Source organism: Panthera uncia, chromosome B1 (genome assembly GCF_023721935.1).
Source record: "Panthera uncia isolate 11264 chromosome B1, Puncia_PCG_1.0, whole genome shotgun sequence".
Classification (NCBI taxonomy): Eukaryota; Metazoa; Chordata; class Mammalia; order Carnivora; family Felidae; genus Panthera; species Panthera uncia.
Window position 1 is genome coordinate 149,552,399 of NC_064811.1, and position 16,089 is coordinate 149,568,487.

A 16,089-nucleotide genomic window follows, 5' to 3' on the forward strand; every position below is an offset into this window, starting at 1 on the left:
CTTAATTTCTCCATTATTTTTGAGGACATTTTTCTGTATATAGAATTCCTAGTTGACAAGATTTTTTCTTTTAATATTTTAAATGTATCATCTACCTGTCTTCTGGCCTCCATGGATTCTAATGAAAGATCAAATTGATAATATCATTGAAGATCCCTTGTATGTGTTGATTCTCTTACTGCTTTTAAGATTTTTTCTGTGACTTTTAGTAGTTCGATTATGTGTTTCACTGTGGGTCTCTGAGTTTATGCTACTTGGAAGTCATTGAGGTTCTTGGATTTTTAAATTCATGTCTGTTTTTCAAATTTGAAAGTTTTTATCCCTTAATTCTTCAAATCATCTTTCTACTCCTTTAACTTTTCTTTCTTTGATTCCCATGTTGGTCCATTTGATGGTGTCCCATCGGTGTTGTAGGCCTGTCCACTTTCTTCATTCTTTTTCTTCCTGCTCCTTAATCATTTCAATTCACCAATCTTCAAGTTAGCTGATTCTTTCTTCTGCCTGAGCAAATAATTGGTTGACTCCTGCTAGTGAATTTTTCATTTCACTTGTACTTTTCAGCTCAAGAATTTGTTTGGTTCCTTTTTATAATTTCTATCTTTTTATTGGTATTTGCATTATGTTCATACATTTTCTGGATTTCCTTCAGTTCTTTGTCCATGTTTTCCTTTAGCTCTTTAAGCCTATTTAGGACAGTGATTTTAATATCTTTTTCTAGTTACTCCAATGTCTAGAATTTTTCAGGGAGACTATTTTGTTAAATTTTGTAAAACTTGTTACTTTGAATGGGTCATACTTTCCTTTTTTTTTTTTTTTTTTTAGGTTTCATTTTTTTGCATGCCTTGAGATTTTTTTTTTACTGTTATTGTTAAAAATTAAATGTTATAATGTGGTCACTGGAAATTAGATTCTTACCCTTCCCCAGAGTTTGCTAGGGGCTTTTTGTTTTATTATTATTTAAGGTTGTAATAGTCTATTTGTTTTGTTACTTTCCCAAACTATTTTTGCAAGAACTGTATTCCTTGTCATATGTGGCCACTGAGGTCTCTGTTCCTTCAGCTCCTGTTAGCTTAATGTTTTGGCAGAGATTTCTTGGAATGCTAAGAGCTTAAAAAAAGAACTGAAAACAAACCAAAAAAAATCCTTCTTCCAGTCTTTGCATATCTGTTCTGTGTTGTGGCCCTCCTCCAACACTAGTCTTGCACTGAGCCTAGGGATCACTTGTAAGTGAAAACTTAGGATCTTAATACTTTTCTCAACATGCATCTTCGTTTAGGTATGTATACAAGTTCTTTTGAATGTCTTGATTTCCCAAAGAATCTTCCCCAGCTTTTCCTATCAGGCCTTAAGTATCTTGACTGTTACATATCTAGACTATATTTTGCCCCAGGTGTTTGCTGGTTGTTAGTTCTCCTTACAGTATTTTGGATCAAAGCCCCACTGCCTTTCAGCCTGAGTTCTGAGTTAGGTAAAAGAGAGATGAACACGTTCCGTTAGCCCTTCAGGTATCCTCTAGACAGGTTACAGCAGACTTAAGTGTATTTTTGACTCAAGTGTACTCTGCTCTCTTCAGAACCGGATACCAGGGTCCACGATGGTTAACATAGGCTGGCCCTATTTCAAGACTGCCACTGTGCTGGAGATGGGGTGGGAGAGTGGCATGTAAAATGCTACAAATTTTCCCTAGTTTTCAAGTCATCTTTTAATTTATTCAGCATTTGCTTTGTTGCTACAAACCTTTGACTCTTTTCCAGAGTTCTGACAAGCTTGGATCTGAACTTGTTTTTGGACGTTTCTGTGTGAGGATACAAGGTTAGATCTGCCTATTCCATCAATCTGTTAATATCACTGTATATGCATTTTCAGTGATTTTATTCTGAACATTGCAATAGTTTAAAAATATTTGTAAACTGGAAAGTAGGTATATTAAAGTCATGTTATTTCATTATACATTTTTAAAATAACATAAAATTTACCATATTAACCATTTTTAAGTGTACAGTTCAGTATTAAGTATATCCAAATTGTGAATTTCTACAACGTGAATATACTTGATACTGAATTTTTTTATTTCGCAAAACTGAAACTCTATATCATTGAACGGTAACTCCTTATTTCCCCTTCCATCCAGCCTATGGCAACCACCATTCTCCTGTTTCTACAAATTTGACTGCTGTAGATACCTTACATAATTGAAATCTTACATTTGTCTTTTTATGACTGGCTTATTTCTAAATGAAATATAATAAAAATGTAATAAAAACAAGTTCCATCCATGATGTAGCATGTGACAGAAACTCCTTTTTAAACACTGAATATTACATTATATGTATATATCATATTTTCTTTATCTGTTTATCCACTGATAGATATAGGTATTTGGGTTACTTGGCTATTGTGAATATCACTACGATGAATATAGGTGTCCACATATCTCTTATTTTAGATTCTTTTGGATATATACCCAGAAGTGGGGTAGCTGTATATGGTGATTCTGTTTTTAGTTTTTTGAGGAACTGCTAATACTCTTTTTCATAGTGGCTGTACCATTTGACATTCCCAGCAGAGTCCACAAGGATTTCAGGTTCTCCACATATTATTTAACCCCCTTTCTAACTAGTAAGTATTTTATGGAAAGACACTTTGGGACTATATGCTTTTCCTCACAAACTCACCTGCCAATTTTAGCACCCACAGATGATGACCACCTAGATCAATTATTACTGTGATGCCTGCAAGATAGTGACTTTCTAATTTTGTCATTCTTCCTATATCTCCTAGTTGGCAATCTATTCTAACAGAGAGATTTCTCTTTTTCTTTACTAATTTATTCATATCAATACAAACTAGGTAAATAGAATAAGACATACACCTAAATCTTGAGAGATACCTCTGAAATATTTATGTAGAAAGGTCATGATGTCTACAGCTTACCCTCAAATATTTCAGCAAAATAATAGTAATAACATACACACTCACATAATCAGGAGTGCCAAGTTAAATGTGAAAATTGTTAATTATTCAACTTAGGTGAACAATATATGGGAGATCATTGTACTGTTTTGCAACTGTTTTTGTGGATCTGAATTTTTTCAAAATATAAGGTCTAGACATAGCAGTTTTAATTGAGACACTGCCAAAACCTTCACGAATATTTGGAAAAAAATTAAAGTCAGCCTATAGGTTTAATTTACCAGCATTTGAATATATTCAAATTTTATTACCATTGTCTATAGACATTTAAACTAGCATCTGTGCAACAGTCCTCTGAGGCAGAGAGCACACCGCACAAATCTTACATACTAAGATAATGGTACCATGTTCAACAAGACTGTTTCATGATTAAGTAAACCAAGCTTGACAAAGCGGCCAACTCACGATGGATGATTGCAGTTTTAGGACATAAGTGAACTTACTACATAGGGAACATTACAAACAATATTAAAATGTTACAGAGACTTTAAAAAGTTTATATTTTTTCCCTAAGACTATATATAGACATGGTTCACATAATAGAAACCTGTACATTACAGCACTCAGAGGTTTTAGCAAAGCATACATTATAGACATATTTGCCATACAGTGCAATTTTATTGTGTAAGACATGAATCATAGTGCACTTAAATCCAAGAGTCACATTCAAATATATCAAGAATACAATCCAAATACCTGGCTATTGAAGAAATACATATTCTTTTTTTATGTAATTAAATTGTGCAAGTACAACATTTTTAGTGTAGATGGTGATAGATCTATAAGGATTCGAAGCAACAGAACTCAGGGTGTATTCATGTAGAATAATCCACGTCTCCAAAGATATGTGCACTTTAAAAGTGAAACAAATGACAAATGTCTTGGGCAGAAAGACACAGGCAGTGTGGCACAACTTGCTTTTATTACAAATTACCAACACAGTTCATCTGTATACTCATAGATGGCTAGACAAAATGGTTCTAGAAGTCCGTAAGCTCCAGGAATTCTTTTTCAGGACAATGTAGTGTCTACAGTGAGCCCCACTATCTTTCACTATACAAACTATAGTTCTACGATGTAGTTCAAAAATGGTACTTTCTTAAAGGGGAATTTAGTTAAGTTCAAACTTTCTAAAACCTCATCCTACAGTTTCATAGGGTCTCTTCCCAGCCATTGGTTTCAAAGAAGAAGATGTGGTGGACACTAGATCATAAGGACTGAGTAACGGTAGTTTTATTCAAGAAAAAAAAAATCAGAAAACTGACACTGTAAGAAAATTAGCATTTCGTGTCATCTGAGAATAAATATTAATGGAGAAATCAGGCTTTAAATGTTTTTTAAGATGGTGAATTACATAAAAATACTATCTGGTAATAAGTTAGCATATCAGCTCCGGAGAGGGGAAAAGATCTAACCCATGTCAAAGAAAAAATAAATTATCTATGTTATCTTGAGGTATAGCATAAACCTGTACCAGATGTACTGAATGACTTCATCCTCTGGTAAATTTCAAAGCTGCCAGAACAGGGATCTACTATTCTAAAATTTGCCGATTTTTTTTGTCCAGGAAATAACTTCTGATAAGGGTGCTCATAACACCCTCTTAGTTTTCACTCATTAAATCTGGATATGGGTAAATAGCAAAATTTTGCCTCAGGTTGGGGTCTGGTAATAAGTAACCTGGTTAAGACTGACAATAAGGGGCGCCTGGGTGGCTCAGTCACCTGAGCATCCAACTTCAGCTCAGGTCATGATCTCAATGCTCATGAGTTCAAAACCTGCATCAGGCTCTGTGCTGACAGCTCAGAGCCTGGAGCCTGCTTCTGATTCTATGTACCCCTCTCTCTCTACCCCTCTCCACTCATGCTCTGTCTCTCTCTCTCTCTCTCTCTCTCTCTCTCTCTCAAAACTAAGTAAACATTAACAATTTTTTTAAAAAACCTGACAATTAAAATAGCTAATCCTGGGGGCACCTGGGTGGCTCAGTTGGTTAAGCATCCAACTTCAGCTCAGGTCATGATCTTGCCAATCCCAAGTTAGAGCCCCGGGTCAGGCTCTGTGCTGACAGCTCAGAGCCTGGAGACTGTTTCAGGTTCTGTGTCTCCCTCTCTCTCTCTCTGCCCCTCCCCTGCTCGCACTCAGTCTCTCTCTCTCACTCTCTCTCTCAAAACTAAATAAACATTAAACAAATAATAATAATAATAAAATAGCTAATCCCCAAACCAGATTAACTACAAGAGTTACATCTTTCTTTTGTTCTTTTTCTTTCTTTCTTTCTTTTTTGTTTTTGTTTTTTTTTGAGAAAGAAAGCATGAGCAGGGGAGGGGTGAAGAGAGAGGGAGACACAGAATCTGAAGCAGGTTCCAGGCTCCGAGCTGTCAGCACAGAGCCCGACGCAGGGCTCAAACTCATGAACTCATGAACCGTGAGATCATGACCTGAGCCAAAGTCGGACACTTAATGGACTGAGCCACCCAGGCGTCCCAAGAGTTACATCTTTAAGCAGATTTTTTTTTAAATGCAGCAAAATGTTCCTTCTATTTTTCACTTTAAGAGATAACTACTGGTCAGATCTTTTCCATGACATTGATTTTTTTATGTAACATAAATAATGAGTGAATCAAAGACTAAAATATCGCTAAATTTCATCCTTTAAAATGAAAAGCAATGACATATCACCTCTTTAAATCAGGATTCAGAGTTCAAAGAAAAGCTTTTAAATTACCCATATGAGATCTGAAATGATTCTAATCTGTTGTCTTCCAAAGTTTTCCCCAAAATCACTTTGAACTCTTGCTTCAAAGCCTAATTTTTCTTAGAAGTAACATCCATTTTTAAGTGTTTTAATCCTGCTAAATTTTATAATTTCTGCTTTTGTTCCCATTTAATAAAAACAGAATGAAAAATTCTGATCAATTAATTACTGAAAAGTCTTACCACCCAAAAAGTTTCAAAGTCTTAACAACCCACTATGTTCTTCTGATTTCTACAAAAATTGTTAATTTAAAATCTAAGGATCCTTGTATTGCTGACAGAGGACTTTAGCAATCTTTTGTATTTTTAAAGTATTCTTTGTAGGACCTTCATTTGCATCCCAAAAATGTAAGCCAGGCTTTACTATGCATTCATTTATAGTATGCTTAATATACATAAACTTGATTATATCTCACTTGATTATTATTGGCTCCTGTGGGGCAATTTGTTTGCTAATTCTGCCACCACTCTCTTTATTAAAGTTTTTTTTTTTTTTATGTTATTTTTGAGAGAGAGAGAGAGAGAGAGAGCGAGCAGGGGAGTGGCAGAGAGAGAGAGGGAGACAGAATCTGCAGCAGGCTCCAGGCTCTGAGCTGTCAGCACAAAGCCTGATGCAGGGCTTGAACCACAAAATCATGACCTGAGCCAAAGTAGGACACTTACCTAGTGAGCCACCCAGGAGCCCCTTCATTAAAGTTTTTAAAGCCACGTTTATCAAAGATGATTCTCCAAACTTAATGTTTAGTAAGTATTTTCTCATGAGTATATCCACTGTATATATTCTTTTCATGCAAGGGATGAGTAACTTCATAGTATTACTAAAACCCCTCTTTAAATTATATTGATAATGTACTTTTGACATGGTTCTTGAGTTTGGGAAAATCCTAATATTTGCATTAGATGTCCCCTTTGAAAATGGATACCAAAGTTTGTTTTTATGACCTATAAACGGAACTGAAGGTTACAACCCTTAATTATAAATTAGTACTAAAATGCAAACTTGTCCAAACAGCTTAAGATTGTTGTCTCAATAAGAAAAAAAAAAAAAAAAAATTGAAACACTATTCTACTATTGGACTCTGGCTCACAAATAAAACGTTCATCAGGAAGACAGGTAAAAATCGATGGCATACAATTTCTCCATGATCAAGCCTAATAAAAACTTCCACCCACAGAAGTCCTATGGCCAATCAATATCATCAGTGGCAGTCACTTCTAAAGAATCACTTAAAAAAGAAAACTCTCTAAATGTTTTTCCTTATGGATCTGTTAGCTGAGAAGAAAAAGGCTCCTTCATATCTACTCTTGAGACAAAAATAGGAGAAAACAAAAAGGTCAGCTGCATGAACAAATGCAGAAAGCAATTTTGAGGGGTGATAAAAAAGCTAGGATATTTCCTCTTTTAAAGTATTAATATAAACATTTTGTACAATACAGAGATACTGAGAGCATGATTTCCTTTGCTCCTTGCCTTAGCCTTTTTGTGAGAGCTTTCATGCCTGGAAACTCATAACTATAGCCAAGAAAATAAGAGAATAAATATGGGCTTGAAGGAGAAGGCAGGCAAATATACCAAAAGAGAGTTCTGATACGCATGGTTTTCCAAGCCTTTTGCTACAAGTCTGAGAAAACAGAAAAAAAAGATGAAGCTTGGGCAACTGGAGATAGAAAGTACTTTGCTACTTTCTAAGGCTTCTGAATGTGGCCATAGATGATGCTAGAGGTGATTTTTTAAAATTATATTTTTAGCTTAATACACAGCTCTAAAGCAGGGTTCAGTTTTGGTGTGCTTTACACTGAAATGGTTATATACAGATGGGGTGGAAATAGTATTAAACATTATTCTTCAACTATCCTTTTAATGGAAAACTAGAATTCATAGTCTTTTTTAAAATAAACAGTGTCACAAAACAAATGTATACAGAAAGAACTGAACCACAGACTTTTAGAGTAGCAGGCATGAACTAGCATAGCATACGGTCATAACATTGAAACATTTCAATCTGTTTCTGAAGTTTAAAACATAGCTTTGTCATGTTCATAAACTTTCACCTCCACTTCAAGTAGATTTGCCTAACATATAATGGACAAATCAGCAGAATCCAGATAAATGTTCAAAAGGCTCAAGCCAACATGAAAGTTTTAAGCTTAGTATTAGTAAACTCTCAGAATACTTAAAAATAAGACACAATAAAACTTAACAAACACAGATACATAAACCAGTGCAATAAGAATTTCAGATAAGGGCAGTGCATCTCTGGTTTAAGGAAACCGTATTTGTAGCTTAATTATAACAAATTAACATCTACCCTAAATGATGGTTTAATACGATATCCAGCATTTGATATGCACTTTATTATGTACTCTCAAAAACCTGAAAAATCAATTCAACAGTAACAATACCATATCAGTAACAAATTCCTACTTTGTTTCTCTATTGCACATACTTTTACGGGTCTACTGTTAAAATTTACTTCTTAACGTAAATATCAGAGGATTAAACCTATAACCCTTGCAAAAATAATTTACCTTGAATAAATATTCAGATTTTCCTTTCTTGACAAACCAGAATGAGAATGAATTCAGCTTTGTTAATCCAAAGCTATTTTAAAGAGAAGGAAAAAGGTATTGGAAATGGCATGTTAATCACAAAATTCTTGGTTTTTCAACCATTTCAGTTTTGAAAAATATTTCTATATTTGGAGTGTTTAAAAGTCTAATCTTTTTTAAAACTACCAAATATTTCCTAAAGAGATTAATCATATACTTGACCGGTCTAGAGCAGTGTTTGGAAAGTAGACACAGAAGAATAAATGGTATATAACGCAAGTGGCATTAAATAGGTCACCTGTTTCACATAAAATAAAATGACTAGCACCTCCTTTCTGCTTCCAAAGTAAAGAGGCCTAACAGGCCACATGAAACATGAGTAATTACAGTATATTTCATTCATAAAGTATTGAGAAATCCACTACATTTAGAGGGTTCTCACATCTAAAGCCTTAAGTTCAAGGCTACTTTGTAAAAGTGAACTGAAGGGCCAAAGGAAAAAGAGGTGGATACAGGTCCAGGAAGGTCCTTACGTAGGTCATAGGGAGGTCTTTCATGGACTCTCCTGCATCTCGTCCTCAGTTTCCAGTTCTGCCAACTGCCTCCTAAGGATATTTACTTTTGCTTGTAATTCCTTGTTATATTCAATGATGTTAACCATTTCTTCATATGCTTCATCCAGATACTTGGAGGATCTGTTCCAACGTAGGAAAATACCTATTGAATTCCAGGAAAGGAAGACAGAAGGGAAAAAGATACATATGGTGAATTAACATTGACATTATTCCATGCATTATACATTCTTTTCTCTTTACTTTTCTTCTTTTTTTTTTTTTTTACAGTTCACATCTATATTTTACTATACTCTGAAATAAGCAGGAATATTGGTGTACTGAAAGAGTATAATTAAATACACTATTTAAAACATCACTATTTCTATGTACATAATCATTCATTCTTCAACCCCCCCATAAAATTATGATTTTACAATACCATTTTCTGATGTATTCAGGAAAATAAGCTGATAATTTACAATGCCATAAACTTTACAGTTTCACAATATAAATTTTTTATTCAATTATAGAACTTTACTCAGACCTGTAGGACCTCATACATGTATAAAATCATTCACTGGGAAAATGACGGTTACAGTAACAGCAAAACTACACACACTGTTATTTAAAAACCTAAACTTCCCAACAAACAAAAGTTCAGGATCAGATGGCTTCAGAGGTAAATTCTACCAAACATTTAAAGAAGTGTTAATACTTATTTTTCTCAAACCATTCCAAAAACTTGAAGAGAAAGGAATGCTTCCAAGCTCATTCTATGAGGCCAGCATTACCCTTGATACCAAAACCAAACACAACACAAAAAAAGAAAATTATAGGTCAATAACCCTGATGAACATAGATGCAAACATCCTGAATGAAATTTTAGCAAACTGAATTCAACAATACATTAAAAGCTAAAAGCATCTTATGCCACAATCAAGTGGGATTTATTCCAGCAATGCCAGGATGGTTCAATATCCAGAAATCAATCAACACAATACGGCACATTAACAAATAGGATAAAAATAACGATCATCCCAACAGATGCAGACAAAGCATTTTATTAAATTCGACATCCATTTATGATAACTCACAACAAAGTGGATATAGAGGCCATAAATGACAAACCAACAGCTAACATCATATACAACAGGGAAACGTTGAAAGCTTTTCCTCTAGCTCACAGACAAGGAGGCTTACCACTTTAACACAATATTGGAGATCCTAGCCAGAGAAATCAGACAAGTAAAAGAAAAGGCTTCCAAACAGGAAAAGAAGAAATAAAACTGCCACTATTTGCAGATGACCTGATACTATATATAAAAAACCCTAAAGACTCCACCAAAAAACTATTAAAACTAATAAATTCAGTAAAGTTAAAGGATATAAAATTAACACATAAATCTGCATTTTTGTATACTAAGAATGAACTATCAGAAATTAAGAAAACAATTCCATTTATAGTTGCATTAAAAAAAGTACCTAGGGATAGGAGGAAGATCTTGCACTGAGGAGGTAAAAGACCTGTACTCTGAAAACTGTAAGACATTAATGAAATAAAATGAAGAAAATGCAAATAAATAGAAGGACATACCATGTTCATGGATTGAAGAATATTGTCAAAATGTCCATACTACCCAAAGCAATCTACAAATTCAATACAATCCCTATCAAAAGGCATTCTTCACAGACATGAAACAATCCTAAAATTTATATGGAACCACAAAAGACTCCAAATAGCCAAAGAAATCTTGAGAAAAGAACAAAGCTGGAGGTATCACCCTTCCTGATTCCAACCTATACTACACAAAGCTACGGTAATCAGAACAGTAGGCTAACAACACAAAAACAGATACACAGATCTATATAAATCAGAATAGAGTCCAGAGGGGTGCCTGGGTGGCTCAGTTGGTTGGGCATCTGACTTCGGCTCAGGTCATGATCTCACTGTGGGTTTGAGCCCCGCGTCAGGCTCTGTGCTGACTGCTCGGAGCATGCTTCAGATTCTGTGTCTCTCTGCCCCTCCCCCCACTCGTGCTCTGTCTCTCTCTCACTCTCTCAAAAATAAATAAACATTAAATTAAAAAAAAAGAAGTCTAGATATTCACTTAGACGGTCAATTAATTTTGAACAAAGGAGGCAAGAATATACAATGGGGAAAAGACAGTCTCTTCAATAAATGATTGATGCTGGGAAAACTGGACAACTACATGCAAAACGATACTGGACCACTTTCTTACATCATATACAAAAATAAACTCAAAATGAACTAAAGATTTAAATGTAAGAACAGAACCCATAAAACTCCTGAAAGAAAGCATAGGCAGTATGCTCTTTGACGTCAGTTTTAGCAATAACTTTTTGAATATGTCTCCTCAGGCAAAGGCTAACAAAGCAAAAATGAACAATAGCACTACATCAGACTAAAAAGCTTTTGCACAATAAAGGGAAGCATCAACAAAATGCAAACTAATGAATGGGAGAAGATATTTGCAAATGATAGAAATGATAAGGGGTTAATGTCCAAAAGAAATAACAGAATCATATAACTCAAAATAAAAAAAAAAAAAAACAATCTAATTAAAAAACTGGCAGACAACTTGAATAGATATTTCTCCAAAGAAGGCATACAGATGGGCCAAGAGACACACGAGAAAATGCTTAACATCGCTAATTATCAGGGTGAAATGCAAATCAAAACCACAATCAGAAATCAGCTCACACTTGTCAGAATGGCTATTATCAAAAAGACAAGAAATAACAACTGTTGGCAAGAATGCGGAGAAAAAGGAACCTTCATGCACTGCAAGTGAACATGCTAAATTGTATAGCCACTATGGAAAACAGTATGGAGGTTCCTCAAAAAATTAAAAATTGAACTACCATATGACCTAGCATTTCCACTTCTAGGTATTTATCCAAAGAAAATGCACACACAAATCGAACAGATATATGCATCCCTTATGTTCACTTCAGCATTATTTACAACAGCCAAGATATGGAAGCCACCTAAGTGTCCATCGATAGATGAATGAATAGAGAAGACGTGGTATACATACACAATGGAATATTACCCAGCCATAAAAATGAATGACATTTTGCTATTTGCAACAACATAGATGGACTTGGAGGGTATTATGCCAGGTGAAATAAGTCAAGTAGAGAATGATAAATACCATAGAATTTCATTTATTTGTGGAATCTAAAAAACAGAAACAAAACAAACAAAATAAAACAGAAACAGACTCCCAGATACAGAGAACGGTCTGATGGTTGCCAGAGGGGAGGGAGGTGGGGCGACGGACAAAACAGGGGAAGGGGATTAAAAGGCACAAACTTCTAGGTATAAATAAGACAGGGATGCAACATATAGCAGAGGAAACATAGTTAATAATAGTGTAATGCCTTTGATGACAGGTTGTAGCTAGACTTATTGTGGTTATCCCTTTGTAACATACATAATGTTGAATCACTGTGTTGTATACCTGAAATTAATATATGTCAGCTACACTCCAATTAAAGAAAAGGATAGAAAAAATAATGCTCTCCCTCCCTGTTTCTTAAGAGGTGGTCTTCCAATTCTACAGGCAAGTCTTCTTTCCCCCATTAATAATTATCCTTTTATTATAGACTAAAAGGAGACATTTTCTCCTCCGTATAGATCTACGTTAACTATATCAGCCCAACATAATGGCTTAAAGATAGTCAAATAAGGAGGTACAGAAACTTTCCAGGCAGCAACATGTCAGTAGCTGGTAAGTTCACAAAGGTTTTATGTTTCTTTAAAACACTTTTTAGAAACCAAACTGCCAGGGCCTTAAATCCTGTATGTCCAAATGCTACTCTCTATCAGAAAAGGAAAATAGAAACATAGCTTAAAGACTATCTCCTTTGTTGATTTTTCTGTTATATGAACCTGTATTTAAAATCCTGTTCTTCAACCCAGGAATTACCTTAAATTAATGGTTAACTATGATGTAAATATAAACAGGAGAGAGACATTTTAAGGTCAAAGAGTAGTCTCATTATACAATCCAAATACCTACTGTGGGAAGATTTTCCCTAACAAAATTTCTTCCAGTTCTAAGCTGAGGCACTAAGCACATATGGAAACTCTGTTCTTTATGGAGCGGTAGGAATTTATTCATGTAACAACAAAGATTTCCTCCAGTCTCTTAATTTCTAAACTCTCAATGAGGTTTACTCATTGTAACTAGTAAACAAGTTAAACTGTCCTTCAGGCCATTCAATTCCAAAATGTGGCTTTTCTCCCAAGTAGCTAGTCTCTCACTTCAGTTATTAAACATGACAGTGGCTTCTAGGTAAATTGTCCCAGAAATCTTTAACAAAGAAATCACTTATCCTGCACCTGTGACTATCTACAACAACCAAGAAAGTAAGCAAAGAGAAGTTCTGAACAGCCCAAAATTCCCAAAGCACCAAAGCTCAGGCTCAGAGAATCTGCAGACTATCTGAGGCCACTTTCCCCACAATTCTAACTTGGGGACACCTCAACAGATAAGATTAGAAGCAGAAATTGAGGAGGAAGGAAGCAGCTAATGACAGATATGCCAAGAGGAACAAGACCTGAGGGCTGACATTCAGAGAAGTGACAGAAACAGACTCAGTCCCAAACTGAGAGAGCAAAATGATCTGAGGCCTTTTTGCACACAAAAGGCAGTTTCCCACACATGGATTTGCCCTGTGGGCATAACATATGAAACCGTGGTATAGTTAACTGACATGTATGGTAATTCAGTTCAATTACCAAACAGCTACCATTCCTGTGTGTAGGCTCTGTGCTGTTTAATACAAAGATGGATAAAGATGCATTACTACCTTCAAGATGATTAAAAAGAAACGGTATTTTATAGTCTTTGTTTAATGGATAGCTAATATAGTCTAGATAGATTTTGGTTATATTTTTAAGAAGCAGCTTTGGTATTTTATAAAACCTTACTAGAATGACTAGCTAATTAACCCTTCAACAGAAAAACCTATCCTAATGGCTGCTTAATAAAGGAAATAGAAACCATCTCCTTGGAGCTTATAATTTATTCCTGTCCCAGCTACCTACCAACTCTCTCAGACAAAAAATAACGTACTTTCCCTCATTACCCATCAGACTGGCCACTACCAAAGGGGGGAGAAAACCAAAAATATAGGAAGTGGTGGCAAGGATGTAGAGACACTGGAACGCTTGTGCACTGTTGGTGGAATGTAAAACGGTACAGCTGTTATGGAAAACAGTACAGAGGTTCCTTAAAAAATTAAACATAGAATTCTCATATGATCCAGCAATTCCACTTCTGGGTACACACCCAAAAGAATCAAAAGCAGGATCTTGAAGAGGTATTTGTGCACCTATGTGCCAAAAGATGAAAGCAAGCCAGCTGCCCATCAAAGTATGAATGGGTAAGCAAAATATGGTCTACACATACAATGGAAAACTATTCAACCTTAGAAAGAAGGAAGTCCTCACATATGCTACAACATGGATGAATCTGAGGACATGATGTGAAGGGAAAGAAGTCAATCACAAAAAAACAAATACTGTATGATCCCACTCATATGGGGTACCTGGTGTGGTCAAACTCAACACAGAAACCAGAATGGTAGTTAACCAGGGGCTGCAGAGTGGAACAATGGGAAGTTGTTTAGTGAGTAGAGAGTTTCAGATTTACAAGATGAAAAGTTCTGGAGACCTGTTTCACAACAGTATAAATATACTTGGCAAGACTGAATTGTATACCTAAACATGGTTAAGTTGGTAAATTTGTAATCACAATTAAAAATAGAAATGTATCTTTCTATCTGGGGAAAATAACCAACATAAACAGCAGTATCCATTGAATTATCACCGCTAATGTCTGAAATGGGGACTGAACAAAAAAAGTGTGACCAGATCATGGATATGAAAGAGAGAACCATTCCCCACATTGAGAAAAAACAGCAATAACACACAGGTTTGAGGGTCAGGTCCACCACTTACCATCTTCAAATACAAACAACAGCATGTTCACAGAGGATCCTTGGCTACTGATAACAAATTTACAAAGGATTGCACAGCTTACCTTCCCATAGCTGAAGACTCTGCGGAGCAACTGAAGGCCAGATGACGAGATTGTTGGCTTCAAAGAGAGGATTGGTGAATTTACTCAGTTCACTGGGCCGATTGACCCAGGACCACAGAGACATCGTTTTCTGCTGCAGCTTTAACTTACATCTGATTAAGGAAGAAAACTGCCATTAAAGCAGTTAAATTATAACCACCACTATTAAATGCTCCTAATAGGACAAGTGCTTCTCTACGTGTGTTAGAAGGCAGAACACAGGACTTTTAACAGAGGAATAAAATGTTGCAAAATAAAAATATTTGTGGGATGCCTGGGTGGCTCAGTCCATTGAGTGGCTGATTCAGCTCAAGTCATGATCTCGAGGTTTTGTGGGTTCGAGTCCTCTGCCAGGCTCTGTGTTGGCATCAGAGCCTGCTTGGGATTCTCTCACACCCCACCTCTCTCTCTCTCTGTGCCCCTCCCCCACTCGTGCTGTCTCTGTCTCTCTCAAATAAGTAAATAAACTTTAAAATAAAAATATTTGTCAGAAAGTTCAACCAACATTACAACTCTCAATAACAACAAAACTATTCCACAGGCTCTCAAAGCCAGCCAAAAGGATAAAACCAGAATCTGGTCATGTCAGGTATGGTGTTAAGCAGAACATTACTATACCCAAAAGCCCTTTATTGCATCTGGCATTGTGTTTTAATTTAAAATAGCTAAATATAAAACTAACTCTCCTTTTTGTTTTGACAAGTCTAGAATACAAAGAACAGATTACAGACATACTACAAACGGAGGTTGAGTCAAATCTCAAAACTTAAAAATTTTAGACACTGAGATTTTAGGACAAATAAATTACATGTACATAAAATATACATGGACTGTCAAAGATTAAAAATAAAGATGTGTCTTGTGTAAATACAAATACAGATTTAATCTACATTTATATACAATGAACAGCTTCATAATAACCCTGAAGTTCTGTAACACTTTTTTATCATGGAATAAACTCACAGGGATGGAAAATAAACTGGTACATTTTTTGAAAAAATAAATTTTAATAACAACTGGAAGATAATTTGTGGTCAACCTTACATTAAGTGAAAAGATAGTACATTCAATTTTCACAGGATCCTATTGAAGTTTTACTATAAGATTGGTTTTGTCTCTGAAACTACTTGGCCATTTATAAGGTT

At 35.3% G+C, this 16,089-nt stretch overlaps 1 protein-coding gene across 1 annotated transcript in view; it reads right to left on the reverse strand.

Annotated features, from left to right (window-relative positions):
* Positions 1-5,220: 5,220 nt before the first annotated feature.
* The window catches only part of MTMR9 (myotubularin related protein 9), a 54,035-nt gene continuing 43,166 nt past the window's right edge, over positions 5,221-16,089 (reverse strand). Inside the window, exons 9-10 of the mRNA XM_049631372.1 lie at positions 14,906-15,057; positions 5,221-8,994 (exon numbers count right to left, since the gene is read on the reverse strand). Of these exons, the coding sequence (XP_049487329.1) occupies positions 8,831-8,994; positions 14,906-15,057 (316 nt within the window). The 3' untranslated portion in view covers positions 5,221-8,830. The remainder of the gene's footprint in view (positions 8,995-14,905; positions 15,058-16,089) is intronic.